This window comes from Panthera leo, chromosome D1, assembly GCF_018350215.1.
Source record: "Panthera leo isolate Ple1 chromosome D1, P.leo_Ple1_pat1.1, whole genome shotgun sequence".
Taxonomy (NCBI): Eukaryota; Metazoa; Chordata; class Mammalia; order Carnivora; family Felidae; genus Panthera; species Panthera leo.
In genome coordinates, this window is record NC_056688.1 from 55,852,746 (window position 1) to 55,876,230 (window position 23,485).

At 43.8% G+C, this 23,485-nt stretch overlaps 1 protein-coding gene across 2 annotated transcripts in view; it reads right to left on the reverse strand.

The window, feature by feature from the left end:
- Window positions 1–979: 979 nt before the first annotated feature.
- The window catches only part of UVRAG (UV radiation resistance associated), a 297,399-nt gene continuing 274,893 nt past the window's right edge, over window positions 980–23,485 (reverse strand). For both annotated transcript variants that reach the window (XM_042904090.1, XM_042904091.1), the window contains one exon: window positions 980–2,892. In XM_042904090.1, the coding sequence (XP_042760024.1) occupies window positions 2,190–2,892 (703 nt within the window). In that variant the 3' untranslated portion in view covers window positions 980–2,189. The remainder of the gene's footprint in view (window positions 2,893–23,485) is intronic.

Below are 23,485 nucleotides of genomic sequence, written 5' to 3' on the forward strand. Positions count from 1 at the left end.
ATATCACATTCAGTGGCAGGGCCCCACGCTGCTGGAGTGTGTGTGTGTGTGTGTGTGTGTGTGTGTGTGTTTGTGTGTGTGTGCGCACGCACGCACAAAGCTGCGGATCCCAGAATCAGGGAGTCCACAAATAGGAGACTGGCAGATGGAGTCTTAGAGCCCCAGCTCTCTCTGGCTCTGTGGAACCTGAGGTACACACTGCCCCCGTGGCTGCTCTGCGTGTGGTCCCTCTGCCTGGGGGCGCCAGGACCTAGGCCAGAGGGCCTACAACTCAATGTACTGTCTTTAAGTTTGGCATGAAGTTCAAAGTCCACCCCCATATGTGGACTTTAAGCCACATGTGATGTACCTTCCACTGTTCAATACTAACACAATCCTTCCAGAACCTTTTTCTTTTGGGTGGGGTAAGTGCTATTTCATTGGAGGACCCCACACAGCCCAGCGTGATGTAAGACCACAGATATCTCCCCCCTCATTGACTCTACCGTGAATGGCAGGACATTGCGAAGAAGCCGTGATTCTAGAGTGCTTCTGCTTTAGGTTTGGGGTGGTTCCACCTCTTTATGTGAAATACGATGGATTTCTTCAGATCAACTTAAAGCTCTTAATTGCTTGCAGGTTGGGTCCACGTGTCAAGCGTGGGTTGTGTGAGTTCTCTTTACATATGGAAAACAACAACACGAACCATTCTGCATGACAACAAGGCTGTAAATGAGAACTTGAGCCCAGGAGTGCTTGGACAATATTTGAAAATGACCATGAAACCTAGGAGTTAAGCTGTTACGTCGGACAAATGCAGTTCCTGGAGAGAACACCTGTGAAGGTGTTTGCGCTGCTGTGCGGAACAGCACACGCTCGAGTCAACGACATTAGCTTAGGTACAGCCACGGTTTCTGTCCAGGCTCGTCCTGTCGTGATGGAAGATGGAGATGTAGGTTCGAGATGGATTTCAGAACTGGAAAGAACAAATCAGGTCAAGTGAAGTAAATTCAGTTTTTATTCTTCTATACAATACATGGGTATATGCATAAATTTTCCTTAAAGAGCTTGCAACCCTGAGGCAATGTCCTTGGGTATATAAAGTATATGGCAATAGCAAATGAAATCTGAGCTCCGGGGATGAAATTGGACTTGAAGAACATAATTTAATATGAACGCAACTGCACATACACCAATAGTATTCTATGCCTCATCTAAGCCTCTTTATCCAACTATCTCAACAGCCTTGCTGTCGGCACACTGGACAGCCTGACTCTCTACGGGTATTTCATCATATACAGTGCCTTCCTTTCCAACTGAAATTTAATAAATTAACATGGGATTTACATATGGGGATTTTTGTCTGGTGAGTGCACTGCCAGAAAGCATGCCTGGTTTTTGACTGCAGCGTCTGCCCACGTAAAAACTCTGGCCCCCAGAGGACACTGGATGTCATCTGACTGTTGCAACCTTGGGAGCCCTTGAGGGTCCCCTGGGATCTACCAGAGGGGAAGTTTTTCCCTCTCCTTGGAGGGTTACGTTAAGGGCGTGGCTAATCTGAGGAGGTGGAAGGTCTTGGCTACCGCATTCGAGAACCAGTGACTCTGCCGTCCTCAGTTTTCAGGGTGCACGACCCACCTGCTATGAAGACGGGGCAGCAGAGAGGCTGAGTGGGGGCAGGGGCAGGAGCAGGGGCAGATGGGCCTGGGTATAAGGAGACCATTGTGCTTCTTACTGATCAAACTAACGGATGGTCAAAGGTCTTTGAGTTAACTGGTGAAAACCTTTGTTTTGAATATTCGGTTTTCCAAAGTTTTATAAACTATGTTGAGGGCAAATGCTTATGAGAAACTAAAGGTGAGTTTATCATATTATTTATATATTATCATCTTCCCTCTGAGGATAACACAGAAGTGTAAATTAAAAAGCAGACAAATATCTTTAAGGTGACTTGAGCTAGAGAGTGAATTTTGCCTTAAAACAGTTGTCAGGCCTGAAAAGCAAACCTTGCAAGCAAACTCTAACTTTGTCTGGCCCACTGATACACAACGATCCTGAGCCCCTCCGTGATTTACAAAGTCTGTTTTCCCGAGGAATATCCTCCATTAATATTCATTTCGTGTCATAATTATTACAAGGGGTAACCAGTGCAGCTTTATCCTCATTTCAGGCAGCGACTCTATCCTGGTCCTACCGGCTGGCTGCTCACTTCACTTATCGGAGCTCCTGCGCGGCCGGCGGAAGCTGGACACGTTTTCGTTCAGTGCATAGATCCTTCGGGAGAACTCTTCAAATTCTCCCAGGACTTGTTCGTCACACTCCACTGCCACGGCGCTATCCACCGGGATGCAGTTAAAGGCTTCTAGCTGATCGCCCGAGGTGAGACCCGTGGCTTCCATCCCGATGATCTCTTCCGCTTGCTCCACAGTACAGCAGAGCTCGGCCTCCGGGACCGGGAGGAATGCCCCCGGGAGCCGGACGCCGGAGGAGCCAGCCTGCTCGCCGGGCAGGAGAGCGCCGTTGACGGCGGCTGGGAGTCCAGAAAGGGCTCCTTCTTGTTCTTGGCTAGTGTTCACACTCACGTGACCTCCGCTTAATCTGTCACCCAAGTCAGCTCCTTTTTTCTTGCTTTCTTTGGAGAAGTCCAAGGAGGTATCCAAGGAGGAGGACAGAGATGTCGTCTTTCTCTCGGATTCTCCTACGGAAGGGATGGCGGTAACCGGCTGGGCTAGCGCGGAGTTGTAACTGGGAGGAGGGGTTTTGTACTGGAGTCTCTCATTCTCTGAGCTGGCCCGTTTTCGGTGTCCTTTGTCTGGGGAAGGGATCCCCCCAGAGAAGCCTACATCTGCACCTCCAAATATGGAGCTTTGTCTCTTTGGAACAGGGATTGCGCTGGAGGTGTGGTGTCTATCGCTAGAAGACAAACAAAAACGAGAAGTTATTTTCAGCTTTCGAACTCGGCCTAAGACTTCCGGATCCAGAGACAGGAAACAACATATTTAGGTTTGAGATAATAAAAATTGATAATAATCAAGTCTAGTATTAATTGTAGGGTCCGGATGCAAGAAAAAATATGAAGCAGTCTGAATTCAAGTTTGGGAGCTTCCTTCAAGAAGGATACAAGACACCCTACGATCCATCCAGAGGATGGCGCTCAGGGTGCGAGAGGAGAGAAATCATGTCTTTGGGGAAGAGGTGAAGTACCTGGAGAGGTGGGATTGGAAAAAAAGGCATCTGAGGGATGTAATCAACCTTACTGGTCCAAAGGGCTATCGGTATTTATATTCTTGTATTAACTATTCAATGCTTAACTTATCGTCATGAAGCAGGCATCCTTATTTGGCAGAGACAAATGACTTGTCCCTGATAACCTCAGAGAGGCAGTGGCAGGCTAGACTACAACCCACGCCTCATGACCTGATGACCAACAGGTTTTCTGATACCCAAATGCTAATCACCCTGCATTATCACCCTGCATTAGAGAACTGGCAGAGAGGGAACCAAGGAGACATCTATCTACCTAATGGACTACTATCTATCTAATATGTATATCTATCTATATTTTTCGTAATGAAAAATTAACTTGGAAAATGGCTTCTCTTCTATCAGGTCAGTCACACACACATTTTACAATACTCGGTCTTCAGTGCCTTCTTTTGAAGTTGAGTCCCTTCTCAGGAAGATACTTTTGGACCAGCAATAACAATCACTGTTTAGCATTTTAGTTCCTGAAGACATTTCACATATGCCATTTCACTAGGTTCTCACAAAAACCCTGTCAAGAAAGCAGGGTATACGCTATTGCTCTTAAGTCTGAAACAATAAATAATAATGAGTTCATAGAAATCGAGTATCCAGACCCTGGAAATGACGGTCATGTTCAATGCTGGGCTACTTAAGCCACCCCTGTGGCACTGATCACAGTTCTAGATACTACACTTGGATGAAGATAGCTCAATTCACTGATAGGAAAAGACTGATCCAGAGACGGAGGTGCAAACACAAGATCCCTCTGACTTGTATTCTTCCGATGAGGACACACGCACAGAAGTGACTTACAAAACAGCTACTCGGCTGGAAAAGAGACGAGACTTGAAACTATACTCACCCAACAGACAGCTATTACATGTGCCAGCCTCGGGGAGGGGAAACAGATACAAGACGGGACAGGCCCTGCCTCTGAGGAGCTTCCAATCTTGCAGAAGAAAGGCCCCCATAATTATTGAAATGATACATTTTCAAATTACAGTTGTGATAAGTGCCCTGAAAAAGAAGGAAGGGTCTAGGGTTCCTTCCACCGGTGTCCACAGCCACGAGCCCTTATGCCAGCTCCCTGCTCCCTTTTCTCTCAGATTTTTTCTGATGCTAGATTATGCCTGTGGTCTCTGACACCTAAGCAAGGGCTATTCTTCCTGCAAAAAGGCAACCACAAGACTTCTAATCCATGGGCCTACCAGACTCCATTGCTTGGCTATGAGCGTGGGTGCCTGGAGAGATTTCATAATTAGGGGTGGTCACTGGGGTGCATATAAAACAGCACAAGCAGCCCAGAAAATTACTGTTTTTAGTCTTCAAGAAAAACAAAACAAAACAGAGCCAAATCTACTGGCCTTAATCTAGGTTTTCAGTTAATATGTTGTCAAAACTCAAAGCGATTGGGTAAGCCGCACATTTTTGCCAATCTTGTTGTTTTTACTGTACCACTTGCTGACAGTGTCCCTCTCTGAATGATTTTGCAGGGGGTCCAGGTAATCAAACCAAAACAAAGCGTCAGCACCACCCACAGACCCTTTTTTTTCTGGAGCAGATGGGCCAAGCTTTCAGCTGCCACCCCAGCCCAGGAGGGTGAGAAGCACCAAGTGAACCAGCCTGGAATGCTGAAGGTGACGTCGCTGGCACACAGCCAGAGGCCAGGTGTCTAAGCACTCACTGCCACGAAGGGTGAACATGATACCCTCATTGCCACCGCCACCCGGCCCCACCCCGTGGGCTCTCTGCTCTGCTTCTCTGCTGGGCTGCAGGTGGGCTGACAAAAAGCAGGGCATGAGGAACAGACCTGGGTGCAAGCTGTGCTTACGACACAAGAGAACAGGGGATTTTGTAGCCTTTGTTGATTCCGAGACCCCTTGAAAGCTCTCCACACCTTTGTACAACAGAAGAGTAATAAAGTGTCACATCCCTCCTCTCAACTATAATGGGAAGGCAGCTACCATTTTCTTGTACATCAATAAAGCTGAACCCTCACATCTACCTTGTGGAAAAGGTAGGCAGGTGGGTGGTTTTGTTCAAGGCTGCAGAGCCCACATCTGAGCCAAATTTGGTTGGACTCCAGAGCCCACGCTGTCTGTTGCGTCCCAAGTGGGAAAGTCATATTCAAATTCAACTGACACTTGCTAAGTGCCAATGGAATGCCACACCTCAAGCTAAATGCCATTACACAGGCCTTCTCATCTAACCCGCTCAGCCTGTATCTAAGATCTGGGGTGCTACTCCTATTTTAATGGATGGATTCTAAGTCTGTACGAGGTAGAGACTTTGGCATTTTCTGACATCCCAATTTTTTAAAAAAATGTTTACTTTGCGAGAGAGAGAGAACGCATGCATGCGCACAAGTGGGGGAGGGGTGGAAAGAGAGGGAGCGAAAGCATCTCAAGCAGGCTCCACACTGTCAGCGCAGAGCCTGACTCAGGGCCTGATCTCATGAATCACGATCCGAAATCAAGAGTCGGATGCTCAACCGACTGAGCCACCCAGGTGCCCCCTGACATCCTGATTTTTGCAGCATTCTCCAGTTCCTTTAGATTTTTATGAGAACCCAGGGAATGATAACGTCAGATACAATTTGGAAAGTCCAAGTAATGGTAAAATGTCCCCCCTGAATAATGGTAAAAAAGATGAGTTATTACAGGTAGACAAGGAAGGCTACGTATCTAAAATTTGCCCTTTAATCACCACATGTTGTCTTTCTCCTCATTTTAGTCATGTGCAATAAGACTTTCCAAGCATTTTTATTAAAGTCTTTCTTATTACATATATATATATATATATATATTTAATTTTAGAGAAAGAGAGAGAGAGAGAGGGAGAGAGAGAGAGAGAGAGAGAAAGGGAGACAGAGAGAGAAAGAGAGAATCCCAAGCAGGTTCCATGCTCAGCACAGAGCCTGACATGTGGCTCAATCCCACAACCCTGGGATCATGACCTGAGCCAAAATCAAGAGTCAGATGCTCAACCAACTGAGCCACCCAGGTGCCCCAAAGTCTCTCTTACAATCTTATAAAGAGTAAGTTGACGAAAAGAGGATTTTCTTAATAACACTGGGCCATCACTATGAACATGTGTTACTGAACTGGGACATGGGGAAGAGATGACAGGACACTCAGGGGCACAAGTCCGGGTCTCTGGGCTCTCCCACCTGTACCCACGCTTCCCTGGGTCCTCTCTCACCGCCAGGCTGGTGGCACATGTGCAGCAATGCACTTGTCTGCAGGCCCTTGTCTTTTGTTAATGTCTGCCAGCTCACTGTGCCCTCGTGTAGTGGATGGCCTGAGAACTGTGTGCAAAAGAGTACATCAGCTTGAGTGAGGGGCCAGCACATGGCCGGGGCATAACACACTTGGCTTTATGAGTTTTGTAACATTAGTTTTGGCTGCTTAGAGTTAATTTTTTTATTACTTCCAGGATCTCAGCAGTGTTCCAGATTTTTCAGATACCTGAGTTCTAAACAGCTGAAGTGCTGAATGATTACATTAAAATATATACGAACACACATGCATTTTTAATTATTATAATAATTTATACTCCCTGGAAAACACAAACAATATAAACTACATAAAAAATAAAATACATAAAACTACATAAATATAAACTACATAAAAAATAAAAAATAAAAATCACTCACAAGCCTATTGCCTATCGAATAATTTTGAGTATTTTGTTTTTAGGCTTTGATTTTACATATATGTGTTTAATTAAAAAAGAGAAAAAAACCCTGAAGTTATGTTTGTTGTATATATATAATTCTGTATCCCACCACTGGAAATTATTAAAATCTTTTGGTAAATAACTCTAAATTTTAGGCTGCTCCACTGAATGGAATATTATTCTCTTATTTGTGTAGAGTTAGGATATTTCTAAAATTTTACTATTAAAAAACAAATTGCTGTGAGCATCTCTGTATAAAAACACAATGCATAGATTTTTAATAAAACAATTTAGATTTTTGCATTTGATAGAAAGTTTCCAAAAGGAACCTTCGTTACACATTTTAGTACAAGCTAAATTCTTACAATTAAAAAAAAGTACTTTTACATTTTACTTCTATTATTCCCTACAAAATAGAAAGGTAGCAATTAAAGAGGCAAATGATAGATCAAAAAAGAATGCCTGGGAGGTTTCAAGATTCTTTTTGTCTGATTATAGCGCAGGTTTATGACGATTTCATCGAGACGGAAGAAGAGGTCAGAATGCATAGACTTCCTAATTACATGACCAATTTTTAAAGGCTGTTGACAATTTACTTATCAAATGAAATTAGTGCATTATTCGAATTGTGATGAATAACTTACGGGGAATTTTTACTCTTAGAAACAACCAGAGTAAACCTGGATATTTGGGGGAGGGGTGGATGCGGCAGGAAACATGGTAGTTTTGCTACGTCCTCCACTCCGGCCAAGGCTCCCTCTGTGTTCTATGGCGCTAGATCTGGGGGCCCGGAGCCCGAGGTTTGGTAACTGGACCAAGTCCCCTACTTCGCCGCACACATTCTCCTTGGCTGTTTGCCTCGAGTGGATGGATGTCTTTTCCAGCTTGGCTTAAGTCCAAACTGGAAACCTGGAAACATGACATCTGGGGTTTAATGCTGCAATTAGAAGGAATTTATTAAAAAACAACAACCCACAGATATTGTAATGGCCAATTTACCAGGCCACGGTTTAGGGAAACATGGGATAGGTTGTTGAGTAACTGAACCGCATCGGGACTGTTAGATTACTTCATAATCAACCTTTTGCCACGAGTACAAAAGGATACCCTAGAGTCACAAACAATAGCCTGATGAGGGAGAAGTCAAGTGGTTTGGAGTTTAGAGGTCAAGGAGGATAGTCTGGTTTAAATTTGGCTTCTCTGGATCAAAGTCTTCTCTGATCTCCCTAAATTAAGGTGATTAATTTCTTTCTCATTCTGTGAGTCCTTATTTATTGCAGTTGGTTATTTTTTATCTCTTCAGCTATATCTGGAGATAGTGGTGGTGATGAGGAAGGGTGCTCAAAACCTAGACCCTCCTCCAAGCTCTGCAGTCATGACCATCTATTTGGAGTTGTAACTTAAGGTCGAACTCACCACTTGCTTGTTATATGACTGTAGGCAGTCCCTTATCTTCTCTGTGCTTTAGCTTCCTCCTTCATAAACAGATCACTGGACTACAGTAAGGATTAAATAAAATAATGCACCTGAAATAGAAGAATGCCCGACGTACATACTAATGTCAGTAGTAGCTGTAATTGTGATTGCTGTCATTATTACCAGCTTCCATGGGCTTCGGATTCCCAAAGAATTGCCCTCATTTTACAGAAGGGGTAACCGAGACTCAAGGGCATTGATGTCTCAGACCGTGGAACACAGGTAATTGGGAGTAGAGGCAAGGCCAGAATCTAGGTCTCCTTCCTCCTACTGTTTCTTCCTACATAGAATTGTTTAGAACAGGGACAAACGGAACTCTTCCCATCTGCCCCCTCTCCACTTCTGCACATCAGGGAGCTAGCTGCAAGGAGAAAAAGAACTAAGGCAAGTGTAAAAGAGTATTGAAAGAAAAATACTAAATCAATCAGAAGTGAAACATCACTGCAGCTTTTTTTTTTTTCTTTTCTTTTTCTTTTTTTTTGTAGACGGGGGTGGGGGAGCCTTTGAATAAAGTAGAAATGCTCAGCTGCCTCTATTTACATGATCTGCTAAATGCTTAGGGACTAAAAGAACTTCCCAGAATCCTTTGAGGTACATTCCAGTTGTCCCGAGACCTCTGATGTATCATTTTTCTGTATGAATTTAGCGTCAGGGAGAAAGCATTTTTGCAAGAGGGAGAATTTCTGTTGTCCCAACCTAAATGAGGAGGACCCCGTTCAGCCTTTTAGAACCATTATACAAATACTTTGTCACGAGGCCAATCTGGGAGACAGTAGAACCCAGTTCGTTCCACTCCGCTATTCTTGCCTCCACAATTTCCCCTCCTCCTCCTCTTTCTGCTGGTTGTACTGCCTAAGGCAATAGCCTCCTTTAAAAAGAACAAGGACTGGGAGAAAGAAAACAGGGTAAGAGAGCACTGGTCCAAAATATGTTTCCGCTTCCATATCTCCCATATATATTCCAGACCTCCACACGGAGCTCCGCCATTATGAGATATGGCAGACTGGTGAAGCACTTCACGGCTCTGAACCAATGTCTCCTTTTCTGTAAAACGTGAATATCCACCTAACAGTTTTTACAGTGAGGACTAACACTCTTAGTACAACGAGGAGGTACTCCACAGACTGTTATTAATAATAAAACAACGGCAGGTAACATTGATGAAGTGTGATAAAGTACTGTGTTAGTAGCTTTCTACATGGTCTCATTTAATCCTCATCTCTATGAAGTATTACAAACATAATCCACCTTTCACAGATGAAGAGACTCAGGCATAAAGGTTAGGTAACTTGCCCAAGCCACAAAGCAACTAACCGTGATTGAACAAACACAACCTGATGAAGCAAGCGTTAGCTTCCTTCTCTCTCCCAGTCCCCAGGACTTGCCACCACAATGCCTACATGTGATCGTACTTCTGTTTGAGGGAGGAGTGAGACTCAGAAGAATAATTTTTAGGCCGAATGGCTTGGTATGTTTTCTTTCTCTTCTTCTCTTGCCTATATTAAGTTTGTGTGGCTTTTCTGATTTCCTTGGAATTGTTATTCTGTTATAAGAATGCTGACAGGTCTAAGCATCAATTATGAAAACACAAGTACATCCTGTCACAAAATGATATAAAGGTGGAGGCTTAGGGGAAAATGAAATAAGGGAAAAATGGAAAGATTTACCACATCGAGAGAGTTCTCGAAGGTGAGGTGAAGTTTTAGTTATTGGAAGTGATTTTTTTTTCCCTGTTTTCCTCCAGATTCACTTGTCCTTGTTTTATCTGTCTACAACCAGGTCCCATCCCATCAAGGTACTGGGAGAGAGCACACTTCACCGTCTCAAATATGTGTCTTTCCCTCCTACAGAATGTTTCCTCTGAGGAACATTACTAGATCACAGCTGGTCAAAATGCTAAATCTTGATTGTCTGGATCCTGGCCAAAGTCTACAGCTACAACGCGGTGGAATAAGAATACTTAAAAAGAAAAAAAGAAAAAAAAAAAAAAAGACCCACTTTTAAACAACATTCGATCTTCTTTCTCCCCCTGCAGCAAGCTATGACCTCACGGCAGTGAGGCCTCTGCATGGAGGTGTTTAAGTTGGTTTACGGCCATTAGAAATGTTTGAAGCTTTGGTACTGCTCTGTGCCAATAGCATGTCAACTGTGCTAAAAAGCAATAATAGTTTCTCACCTTCTTAAAGATTACTGCTTAAATAATGCAGAGCAACGACAGGGCTGCAGAGTGCCAAAAGAAGGTTGCCAAGGCGACGCTGAGGTAGAATTACGTCTTTTGGCAGCTACAGAATTATGACATAGAGTTAGTTTTTTTTAAAAAACAACCTCCATAAATTAGACTACTATCCTTTTTCAAAACCCCGCAGAAGTTGGGATCCGTCCTTCTCCTTGCTCTCTCTCAGATCGAGTGGAAGCAAAGAGCCTCGTTTTGCAAAAGCCAAATGTAACAGTTAGCTCTTAACCTCCTGGGGGGTGGCTGGGGGTCAACATTTCTAAGCACGGAGTCCCCTGACAACAGGCAAGCAGTCTAAAGGCCTCTCACCATTACCAGATAAGTAAAAGTGGTTAATCTTTGCCCTGGATATTAAGAGAAACAAGAAACAAAATAAAAATAGAAACAATCTTGGGCCAAAAGCAGAGGCTGAAACCTGTGCCAATGGTCACCTTTCCCCTGGGCTCAGCTTGGAAGGTTCCCTGCCAAAATCTGACTAAATAAAAACACAAAGTTTAAAAAGGTATAACTGAACAAGGAAGCCTTTAGATTTTATTTAAACTAAGGGTTGATGGAAAGATGAATTATTTGTGAAAGAGAAAGTTCCACAGGCAAAGGGTAAAACAAGCGAGCTGAAGAAGTCCATTTCCCGGGGCTATGTGATCTGACTGAGGGCCTGGCCATCAGGACAACGGGGCCTAGCACGGGAAAGGGAGGCCTCAGCACAGGACAGCGGACAGAGGCTCAGAGGGTGCCCACAGGCAGGAGTCCATCTGGAGGCCAGTTCAGTCCCAAGCCTGAGCTCCCTGGGCTCAGGGAATAGAGGGTGATCCTTCAGGGAGACAGAGAGGGGTCCCAGGAGGAGTCAAGTCAACCACTTCACCCATCAGCTCTCATCGTAAGAAATCGTCATACAAATTAATGTATTCAAATTACAGTCAGGCAACAAACATTATAAGGACCGTAGAAACAGAGATGGAGGGATGACACCAGGGGACCCTTTGGAGTGTCTGGCCAACAGTTGAGACATGGGAGTTTACCAGGTGTTCATGCTGAAAATTAGGGGGAAAGAAAAAAAAGGAAGAAAAGCAGCTGTACCTCTGCCAGGGACACCAGAGGAACAGCAGTGTCACAGAGCCCAACCTGAGAGAGAACTCGACAAACGAAAACGCCCAACCTCAGAGGGAAGTCGACAAACGAAAACTTTGGTCAGAGGATGCTTTCCGAATTTCAAAGGTAGATCTGCAAAGCGAGCTAAAGGCGGTTTTAGACTCCAGAGGCCAATGGCAGAATCTGTGAATTTAAGTCTTTGCGAGATACTGTGGAAGCTGAACCACCACATTCTAATAAGTTCTGACATGAGCTGAACCATGGGGATTTAGTTGTTTGCTGTTTTAAAAGAAAAATGAGTAGCTCTGCCACCATTTCCCAAGATGCTGGAGGCCTTCATCCGAAGGGCTTGAATTACACTTAGCCGTCACAGGATCATCACACAGTGAGAGACTGTGGGGCTCCAGGAATAGCATCTTGGAAGCCTTATCTTTTGTAGTCCTCTGTGCTCCTAAAAGAGGTACAGTATGAAACTGTATGCATATTAACAAATGAAGTGATTTACTCCCTAATTCAAATATATATTGAGTGTCTATTATGCACGAAACACTGGGGATATAATCATGGTGGAAAATAAGGCCGCAGTTCCTGCTTTTGTGGAGGTTACACCACTATGGGAGAGGACAGAGACTGCCACAGAATAATGACAAAAACGTAAAATGATAACCTCTGACACATGCCGTGCAGGAGAGGACATGGGCTAAGAGAGCTTGTAACAGAACCGACCCAGAAAAGGCCAAGAACTGAAGGGTTAGTAAAACTGTTCACCAGGTGAAGAATGGGTCAGAGGTGACAGCATATTCCAAGCAAAAGGAGAGAGAACAAGGAGGACCCGAAAGGTCGTGAAGTGAAGAGCAGAATGGTAGAATATAAAGCTGGAGAGGAAAACAAAGTCTAGACCATGCAGAAACCCATAGGCCATGTCTAGAATTTTCTCTTTAAGTCGTGAAAGTGTTTTAGGCTAGGGATATTTGGGGGGGGGGGTGGTGGTGTGGGGAAGGTGGTGAAGAGAAAGAGATTTATTAATCGACTGATTGACTTGTATTTTGGAAAGTGCACTCTGGCTGAAGTTCGAGAATAGACGGGGGGGGGGGGGGGGGGCCCGAGTCGATGCTAGGGGACCACAGGCTGTGCAGCAGTACAGGTGAGAGTTGATGGAGGCTCGGACCAGAATGGAAATACGAGGACATAGACAAGTAGACATATTAGGGGAGATCAGCAGGGGCTGCTAAGATTAGATATGGGGATGAGAGAGAAAGAGAGGAACCAAGGATTATGCATGGTTTTCTAGAGATTCCATTTGCTGAAAACAGCACTGGAAGACCACGAGGCTTACGGTGGTTGGGTTGGAAGGCAGGAAGGAAAAAACACAGGCACACAGAATGTGCTGTGAAAACATCCAGGGGGCAATCTGAATAGAGGTCTAATATCTGAAAAGAGATCCGGGCTGAAGATTTACACTTGCGCTTCATTTTAGAGTGGGTGATAATTAAAATGATGGTTGTGGACAAGATCGCCTTGGACTGGAGAATGAAATGAGAGAAAAGAGGGCTTAGGACCGAACCTTGAGGGGCTCCAGTTTTTATGACGAGGTAGAGGAAGAGGGAGCCTGCAAATGTGACAAGAAGGAGCAGTCAGAAGGGAAAAAAGAAAACCAGGAGAGGGTTATAATAACAGCATTCCTTTTCTGGAATCACAAGATGCTAAATAATCCCGTGTATAAAACATTTTTGTTCTTAACATAGTTATAAGAGAGGCTGTATTGAGTAATAAAGTGGGGCCGTAAAGCTATTCTGCTTGGGGCCAAGTTTTAGGTCCTCCACTTGATGGCTGTGTCATTGTTATTTTAACCTCTCTGTGCCTCAGTTTCCTCATTTGTAAGGCGAGGGAGGACAGTGGGTCCTAATTCACGGGGCCATTGTGAGAGTTAAATGAGTGAACTAAGTAATATATTCAAAATGCTTTGGAAGGCTGCCTGTTGCAGTAACAGTCGTTTGACATTAGCTATAATGACACTGCTTACTATATATCGCCAGCCACTAACAGAAATTGTTGACAAAGCATCATATAAAATGATCTTTAATGTTAAACTCCAAACTTAAAACACAGGGAATTGCATCTAAATTGAGTTTAAATTCGAAGGTCATAATGAAGTAGTCAGAGGTCATTTTTAATGCTGCAAACCCTTGTCAAACTTTTGATGGGCAAAGACCATAGCTCTACAGCCTTCTTGAAACCTAACCCAGTGCTTTAGATCTAGAAGGATGTTTGTCTGCTGATACTTGGCACATGCTGATGGGTCCCTCCCAAAAAACACTGACTTCTTAGTACGGGATATATAGGTGGCTTTTCTGCTAATTCTTTCCCTCCATTCATTTAAAGATACCCATCTTCCAAAGTCCAATTCAACTCCTATCTCCTTCAATAAGCCTTCTTTAACCATGTCAGTTTAATGTGATCTCTTTGAACAGCCTCGGTACTTGAATTTTACTATCCAACTGATGTTTAATATGATCACGTGTATCGCTACACATATTTTGGCAGACCTAATTGACATCCACATTCACTGCCTGGCAGTCTGCTAGGCTCTGGAAATAAAGAAGTGTATAAAATAAGGTTTCTACCAATAAAGAGTTCCCAATGTAAGAGAGAAGATGGAGAGAGTTAACCAATTAACACCATGGTGCTTTGTGCACAATATACACTTCATACATTGTAATGGAGGAGGGAGCAAGTTATCATCTGGAGGACTCATCACAGGAGGCTATATTTGATCGGTGCCTTGAAGCATAAGGGGGAGTTAATCAGTCTGTGTGTGCGTGTATAGGGGGGAGGAGTAAGAAATGAAGGGCAGGATAAAGCAGAATAAAATACAGTATGTGTGCAGTCCAACTATGGAGCCAAGTCTTGTAAACACTGCAAAGGAGGGACCTAGTCTTCTATTTCTTGAAATCTACTCCCTCACTTTCCGGTCTAACGTAGTAAAGAATGGGTATTAAGGGAATGTGTTTGTTTTAGGAATAAATGGATTTAATTAGTTGTACTCAAAAGGAATAACTTATGGCTTTTCTTTTGGCAAAGTGTTGAGAAACATTGTTCATGTAAAAAAGCAGGTAAAAAAAAAAGAACACTACAGGATTACTTATAACGTGAAAAACCAAACTATCTAAAGATACAGTTACAGTAAATCTAAATGAGAAGATATTACGCAGCCATTAAAATGATGCTAAAAAGTTTTATTATTTTTTTTTAATTTTTATTAAAAAAATTTTTTTTAACGTTTTATTTTTGAGACAGAGAGAGACAGAGCATGAACAGGGGAGGGGCAGAGAGAGAGGGAGACACAGAATGGGAAGTAGGCTCCAGGCTCCGAGCCGTCAGCCCAGAGCCCGACGCGGAGCTCGAACCCATGGACCGCGAGATCGTGACCTGAGCTGAAGTCGGACGCCCAACCGACTGAGCCACCCAGGCGCCCCGATGCTAAAAAGTTCTAAATGGCATTGATAAAATACTTAAGATGTGATGTACAAAAAAGCAGATATATACAGCTGTACAGACTGTGCTGCCCAACGCTAGCTAATGGTTACTGGGTACCTGCCACGCGGCTAGCTGGGTTTGAGACGTGCTCTAAGTATAAAACATACGCTGGTTTCAGAAGGCTTAGCATGGAAAAAGGGACGTCAAATATTTTATTAATAATTAAAAAATACTGATTACATGTTGATGAGTTATAATTGGTTTTTATTGGGATTAAATAAAATATATCATCGAGGCGCCTGGGTGGCTCAGTCGGTTGGGCGTCCGACTTCAACTCAGGTCACGATCTCGCGGTCTGTGAGTTCGAGCCCTGCGTCAGGCTCTGTGCTGACAGCTCAGAGCCTCGAGCCTGCTTTGGATTCTGTGTCTCCCTCTCTCTCTGCCCCTCCCCTGCTCGTGCTCTCTGTCTCTCAAAAATAAATAAACACTAAAAAATTTTAAATACATTATTAAACTTAATTTACCTATTTCTTTTTACCTTTTTATAATAAAGGCTGCCAGAAAATTTAAATTTACATATGTGGCTCAGACTGTATTTCTTTAGTTTTGAGAGAGAGGGAGAGAGAGACAGAGCGCGTGCAGGAGCAGCAGAGAGAGGGAGACAGAGAATCCAAAGCAGGCCCCATACTGTCAGCGCAAAGCCCAATGTGGGGCTCAAACCCATAAACTGTGAATCATGACCTGAACAGAAGTCAGATGCTCAACTGACTGAGCCACTCAGGCACCCTTCTCAGCCTGTATTTCTACTGGACAGTGCTGATATAGATGATAGGATCTCAAATATATAAGAAATACATAGAAAACCGACAAACTTAACAATGGTTTTGTCCCTAGATCGTAGAGCTATTGTTTCCCCCTTCTGTATATTTTTATATCTTCCAAATTTGATTCATTGAGCATGTATTATTTTCTATTCAGGAGGAATTAACAGAAATAAATAACACAAATAAAAAACAAGATTCCAATCTGGTTCAAAGACTTGTTTGCTGGCGGCTGAGAAAAGAAGCCCAGGGATACCCAAATGACTTTCTGTCACTGACGGAGGGTTAGCACACAAAGGATGTTGGCCAGCTGTTCTCCATCCTGACTGGAGACAGAAAAAAGCGGAAATGGGTGTTAACCGCAGGAGGGGGCCTGTAAGTTAAATATAGGGAAGAATTTCCTGAAGCGAGGGTGTTTAAACTCTGGAATGAGTTATGGAAGAAGCCTGGTCCCCCAAGGTCTTTTAAAATACTACAGATACCCATATGCCTTGTGTGTTCCTGTCGAGAGGCAATGAGACGACTTGTCAAGGTTCCTTCTACAATTGCTATCTTAGAGTAAATAACTCCAATAAAACTTTCGTTTTCATTTATTTTTGACCAGACTTCACTTTTCATATTAAGGATATATTCTGAAAGGTGGGCCCATCTACCTTAAGTGGTACTCTTGAGACTTCAAAGACAATGTCATTTGATCTAAATTTAAAAACTAACATCAGCTAGACAGCATGTTTTTTAAGTCCCTTGGGAGTCACCTGCCAAAAACTCGTTCTGAATTCAGCATAAGCGTGATGGAAGGAAGGAAAGAGGACACATTGATTTTTAAAGAGTGCGGCTTTTAAAAAAATGTTCACGTTGGACTGCTCCATCTTCAAAGTGGATAGTTTGGCTTAAAAGCTAAACTATTATGTTGTTACCCTTGGATTTTAAAGAAAGTAGACTGCTATCTCTCTCTCTCTCTCTCAAAAATAAACATTAAAAAAATTAAAAAAAAAAAGGGGTGCCTGGATGGCTCCATTAGTTGGGAGGCCAACTTCGGCTCAGGTCACGATCTCACAGTTTGTGGGATTGAGCCCCACATTGGGCTCTGTGCTGATAGCTCAGAACCTGGAGCCTGCCTCAAATTCTGTGTCTCCCTCTCTCTCTGGCTCAGGCTCACTCGTTTGCTCTCTCTCTCAAAAAAAATAAACATTAAAAAAAACTTTTTAAAGGAAATAGACTGGCTCACTTGGTCTTGATTTTCATTATCCTGAGTTTACTTTAAAAAGCATTTCCTGAAAATGTGCCAAAGTTCGTTCATTCACTCGTCTGTTATTTATTTATCTATCGATCTATTAATTTATCTATCTATCTATCTATCTATCTATTTAAAAAGCTGTTCAGCTTGATTCTCTCTATTTATGAAAAGGAATGGAAGACTAGGCAAGAAACAGGTCAGCAGAAACACCATCTAGAGATTTATGCCGCTTAAGTGAGATGACCATGCATAAAGTCACTACTTGTTCCTTCCCAAGTCACTTCATTAAGTGCTAGAAGGAATCTGCAAAAACATTCCAGGAAGCTGCACAACAGCTAAGGATACTTCTCTTCAGTGTCCCATCTTCAATACATCGCTGAAATTTGATGCGGTCTCTATAAAAAAAGGTACACTTGGTCCTAAAACATCAACTAACTCAGTCCAAGATTGACCTCCATGGGTTAACAGCCTGTCCACTGAGGCTGGGTGCCAGGCTCCAGGTCCCACGTGACCACCAGAGTGCACAATGCATAGGAAAATTTTGTGCGTCATGTCCTTCAAAATATTAGTTTGTCTTATCTACTCAGATTATAAACTAAACAACTGTCATCTAAGCAAGGCAGGAACTGTCTTACACTTTTGAATCTGTTTGGTCTCTTGAATAGTGCTATATGCAGAGGAGACAGTTACTGAATTGTTAAAGGCCTAAATCCTACTTAATAATACTTTGCATCGTTCTTTTGAGTTTATAAATCGCTCAGACATGATGTCATTTGCTCCATACAACTACGTTTGGGAAATAAGCCTGGTGCTATTAACTCCATTTAAAAAAGTGATACTCAAAAACAATTTATGGAAATTAAGTGATAGAGCTGAAGCTGGAGACCACAGTTTGATTCCCAGCTCCAGTGCTCCTTCCGCTGTATCCCACTGCCCTGCATGAAGCTGCTGCTTTAAGCTTTATAGTGGAGAAAAATTAAACTTAGGATAAAAAATTCCACATACGAAGCAGGACAGATGGTTTTGAAATCCTGCTTTTATCATGTCTTATTCTGAAAACAGAACGTGAAATGGGAGGAAGGCAAACACTGGGGGCAAAGGTTATGGTTTAGGCCAACCCATGTGCTTCCATCGGTTTTCTTGTTTCTTCATTAGTAGATATGAAACATATAATCATTTTGTTTCTTTTGGTCTTAAGTTCTCACATTCTTCACCAAGTTTTATGACTCTTAGTTTCCTACCTCTCTGAGTAAATGGGGCAGGATAAGCTACAAAGAATGTTTTCACCAGAACCCACTGCCTCCATATTGTGGCGTGTGCATGTCTGGACTTGACTTTGGTGGATTTCCCTGTGGAAAGTACTAGGTGCTAGAAATTAAATGATGCAGAGATAGGAGAGCTGGGAAAGGGCAGAGAAGGAGAATGGCCACTGACGAAGAAGGGGCGGCATGGTGTGGTGAAAAGAACAAGGGACTTGGAGTCAGATATCTGGGTTTCTGGCCTTACCCCCATCACTTAGGAGCATGTGACCTTGGCAGACCACTCCACATTTCTAAGGTTCGGTTTTCTGATCTGTGAAATAGTGCTCATCAGCTCTGGCCTGCCTCCCCCACAGGGTTCTAGCAAACTTAAACAAAAACATGGAGGGGCGCCTGGGTGGCTCAGTCGGTTAAGCGTCCGACTTCAGCTCAGGTCACGATCTCGCGGTCCGTGAGTTCGAGCCCCGCGTCGGGCTCTGGGCTGACCGCTCAGAGCCTGGAGCCTGCTTCCGATTCTGTGTCTCCCTCTCTCTCTGCCCCTCCCCCGTTCATGCTCTGTCTCTCTCTGTCTCAAAAATAAATAAAACGTTAAAAAAAAAATTAAAAAGAAACCAAACAAACATGGAACATTTTGCAAATAAGAGATTTACTATTCGTAACTTCTAACTCCATGTGAGAGGTACCTAAGAAGGCAGGTACCAGAAAAAGTAGGTAGGCAAACAGATTTTAGGGTATTTATCTCCATGGCTTCAGAAGGACTTTTATAAAGGACTTAAGGAAAGCAAGTGGAGGAAGATGATTATTTTGCAGCATTAACATACAAGATGGCATGAGCCGCTATTAAAAAATGTGAGCCGGGAACCATTTTCTATACCTATTTGTAGATTTTAAAGGAAAAACGAAACACCTCTAACAAAGAATGGATTAACGTTTTACAGTGTAGATAAAAACTGTGACTCAATTATCCACTGCTTTTTTATAATGACCACTACCACTTAGTGACCACTGCTGTGTGCCAGGCAGTATGCTAGACTTTATATATTTAATCCTCGCAGCAACTCTGTCAGGCAGGCACTACTGACTCCATCTTACAGATAAATATAAGCTGACGGCTTAAACTTGTTTGAAATTACAAAGACGGTAAGTGGTGGGGTTGGTATTCCGACCCAAAGTCTTTCCAGGCTCGGTATAACTGGGCAACTATTTCCTTGACCTGCCCGATCCTATTCCCCAACCTTCACACGTCCAAATCCTTCTTGTGCTCCAGGTCCCCTAAACGCTGTCTCATTAATGAAGGCTTGTTCAGGTCTCAGGTCTCACCCACAGCCCCCACAAGGAAGCCAATGACTTCCTCCGAATGTTCAAGGAGTATATTCCATGAATAGAATAAGACGATGGCTAGTTCGTTTACTCACATAATTTTAGGCTTCCCTGATAGCAGGCTGATATCAGGATGAGGAAGACACAGTCCCCACCCTCCAGCTGCTCAAGAGCCTAGTGGCTAAGACTTGGTGGGAGGAGTGAACCTATGCTCTTGAGGGAATATATATTTATCTCGGTATCTGCCACTGTGCCTGTAGAGTGAATGAATGAATGACGCAGGATGTGAGCTGGATCTTAAAGTGACAGAGCAACATTTGGGCAGAGCGGAGGCAAGGGCAGGCTCTTCTAGGCAGTGGGAACTTGTCTGAGTAAAGAACTGAGGTCAGAAATGAGCGTGGTCTATCTGGAGGTCGGGGGGGAAGGGGTGAGAGAACAGAGGAGAGACATGGTCTGTCCGGGACCTGAATGCCGGGGCCCCATCACACAGCCCGTTCACAACAACCACAGCACATAATCTCTCCAACTCGGTTTGCAACTTATCGTCTTACTGGCAGGCGTCAAGTAGCAGCTTCCATCGACATTCTTCCCCGACCGTAATTCAGCACTCGCATCAGCTGAGCGTGTGCATGTCAATTTGAACCTTGGACTTGGCAGTCGGTAGCAAAAGTAAGACGGTATGTTTAAACGGCATGCTGGTGGCTTTTAACCAAAATACTCAAGAGCACAACCTGTGACTTGAAAGCCTACTTTTCAAAGTTGTGTTGCTTGGCAGTTACGATGGGGTTGGTGATCTGAGGATGAGAAAATTGCGGCTCCTTTTGGAAAGACCTAGCATAATGCACTCAGACCGTGCTCCACCTAACCCTCTCGTGAGGAAAACACGTCAGTTTTAGGATGAAGCAGGTAGCTGCTTTTGATATCAGATCAGAATCCTGTAACGCGGAAGAGAAAAATCACGTCACCCAGGAAATTTTCATAACGTTGTCTTTTAAAAAACCAAACAAACAAGCCGTCACACGGCTTTGAAGCCTGCCATGAGGAGGGAGTCAGCGGCCGCACCGACCCTCCTCCGCCAGTTTGGAATCCTCGACACCAAAAGCACACACAGCAAATCTGCTTCCGCAGGGACCAGTCTGTGAATGGTAACAACCGCACAGAAAATGGAAGTGTTTTCTTTTACAAAAGATGTAAGAGCCTCCCTCGGGAGTGTGAGTTTTTTTACCCTCTGCCCTAAGGAGCACAGGCTTGGGAGGGAAGTCCTCGGTCCACGGTCGCTCTCGGAAATTCTCAGATTTCCTCAAGAGGCTAAAAGTGCTCGCTCCAGCTTTGTTTGCATTTGTAACTTCCAGGCTGGCTTCCTGTGGTGGTTTTTGCTTGGAATTATTCGGTAGCGCTCATGTGGTGGTACTTCGGATCTACCTTGTAGCCCATTCTTCATGACAGCACCATAAAGGGGTACCTGCTACTCATTCAGCGTTAATGTGAATGTTGGCACGGAGGGGCACTGCAGAAATGTGTGAGTTTAGGGCTCAATGGGTTCACTACATCAGTGCCAGGAGACCCAGATTCTAGTTTTATTGCTCTAGGTTCATGGGTCAACCACGTTTGGAAAGTCATTAATTTCCTCTGTACCTTAGAAGTGAGAATTGCTGGAAATGTCAGTGTTTTAGGAGGGGAAGGGCAGGCGGGTTGCAATGTGGAAGCATTTCTATACGAACATCTCTCTCTAACGAGATCTCAGAAGAAAGGAATCCAATCTCTCAAGTTCCAGTAATTTGTGACCATTTTGTTTTTCATTTTAAGTATTTACATTTTTTCTTTTTCTTTTTTTAATGTTTTTATTTATATTTGAGACAGAGAGAGAGAGAGACAGAGCATGAGCAGGGAAGTGGCAGAGAGAGAGGGAGACACAGAATCCGAAGCAAGCTCCAGGCTCCGAGCTGTCAGCACAGAGCCCGACGCGGGGCTCGAACTCACGGACCGCGAGATCATGACCTGAGCCAAAGTTGGACACCCAACCGACTGAGCCACCCAGGAGCCCCAAGTATTTACATTTTTTCTAATTTTGTATTTGTAGTTTTGTATTCTTTTTCTTGAAAAGGGTTCCCAAATTATATAAGCTCTCTGTTCCTAATGTGAGCATGTACGATAGCCAAGGTGGTCTGTCCTTTGCCAATAAAGCTACTGTGCCTTTTCTAAGACTGTCCCCTCCACATGAGGGGGTAGATGAGAACGGTGGTAGAAGGAAGAGGAGCAGCGGGTCAGAAAAGAACTTGTTCATGTAACAAGACAGGCCAGACAGCGACCGTCTGCGAGAGGAGGGGAGAGTGGTGTCAGAGGAGGCAGTGGGGAGGCAGGGGCCAGGAAGACCATGGAAAAGAGCCTGAATTTTATTTTAGCCACTGAGAGCAGGGAGGAATTAAGATACAGATGAAATGTAAAAAGGCCACTCTGGCTACTGTGGGGAATGAAGAGAGGCAGGACAAGAGTGAAGTTAGGGAGAAAAACTGGACTAGTGCAGTGTCGGGCAAGAGAAGGTGGTGCCCTGGACTGGGGTGGTCGTAGTAGACACGGGGGGCAGTGGTCGGATTCGATATACACTTTGCAGGGAGAGATGGCGGGGTCTGCTGATGAATCAGACTAGATCTGGTGCGAGGGGAATCAAGGATCATGCCCTGATGTGAGCGTTTGCTGACAGGAAGAGAGAGGAAGGGCACTTACAGGTGTGTCCAGGCTGAGGCGCCTGTGATGCTCTACAGGGGGTTGTGGGGGGTGGGGCGTGTCAAGTCGATCTCTGGCTACACACAGTTGTCAGGAGAGAGTCTGGATGAAAATGTAACTCTGGGGGTCATATGTATGTAGACGATTTTCAAAGCTGAGGGAATGGATGAGATCACATGAAAAGAGAGTAGAGAGAAAAAAAGAGAGGAAGACCTAAGATGGGGCCAGGGAGAGCTCCATTTTTAACGATCAAGTAAAGGAGGAGGAACATGACAAGCAGAGAAAGAGCAGCCGAAGGGAGGAAAACCGGGGGAGGGTAGTTAGCGTCAAGGAAGCCAAGAAAAGAGAAAGCTTCAAGCAAGGCTAAATGCCAGTCGCGGAACAGCATAAGGACAGAAAAGTGCCCTTTCTGTAACACGGAGTTCGGCAGATATCTACCTAGATAAAAGGAGTTTCCGTCTACCGACTGCACTGGAGATCAGACTAGAGTGAGTTCATGGGGAATTGGAAACATAGAACATATATGGACCTATAATCACTAAATCAGTAGTTAAAAATCTGCACCCTCCTCTCTCAACAAACAAAAACCACTAGGTTTTTGCTAAGTTCTATCAGACCTTCGCTGTATAGATGATTTTTTTACCTTATATAAACTGTTCCAGAGAATACAAAAGAAGGGAAAGATCCTTCATTTATTTTATAAGGCTATTAAAACCTTGTTACCCAATCAGACAAGGATTATTACGTGAGAAAGAAAAATTCTAGGCTAGCCTCACCTCAGTTCACAGAGGTAGACATTCTAAAAATTAGCAAAAGGAGTGTAACGAGATAGGAAAAAATAATACATGACGACCAGATAGAGTACATCCCAGCAGGCAAAGATGGCTTAACATTAGAAAATGCATTAACACTAATTAACACAAGGAGAACAAATATAGTGTTATCT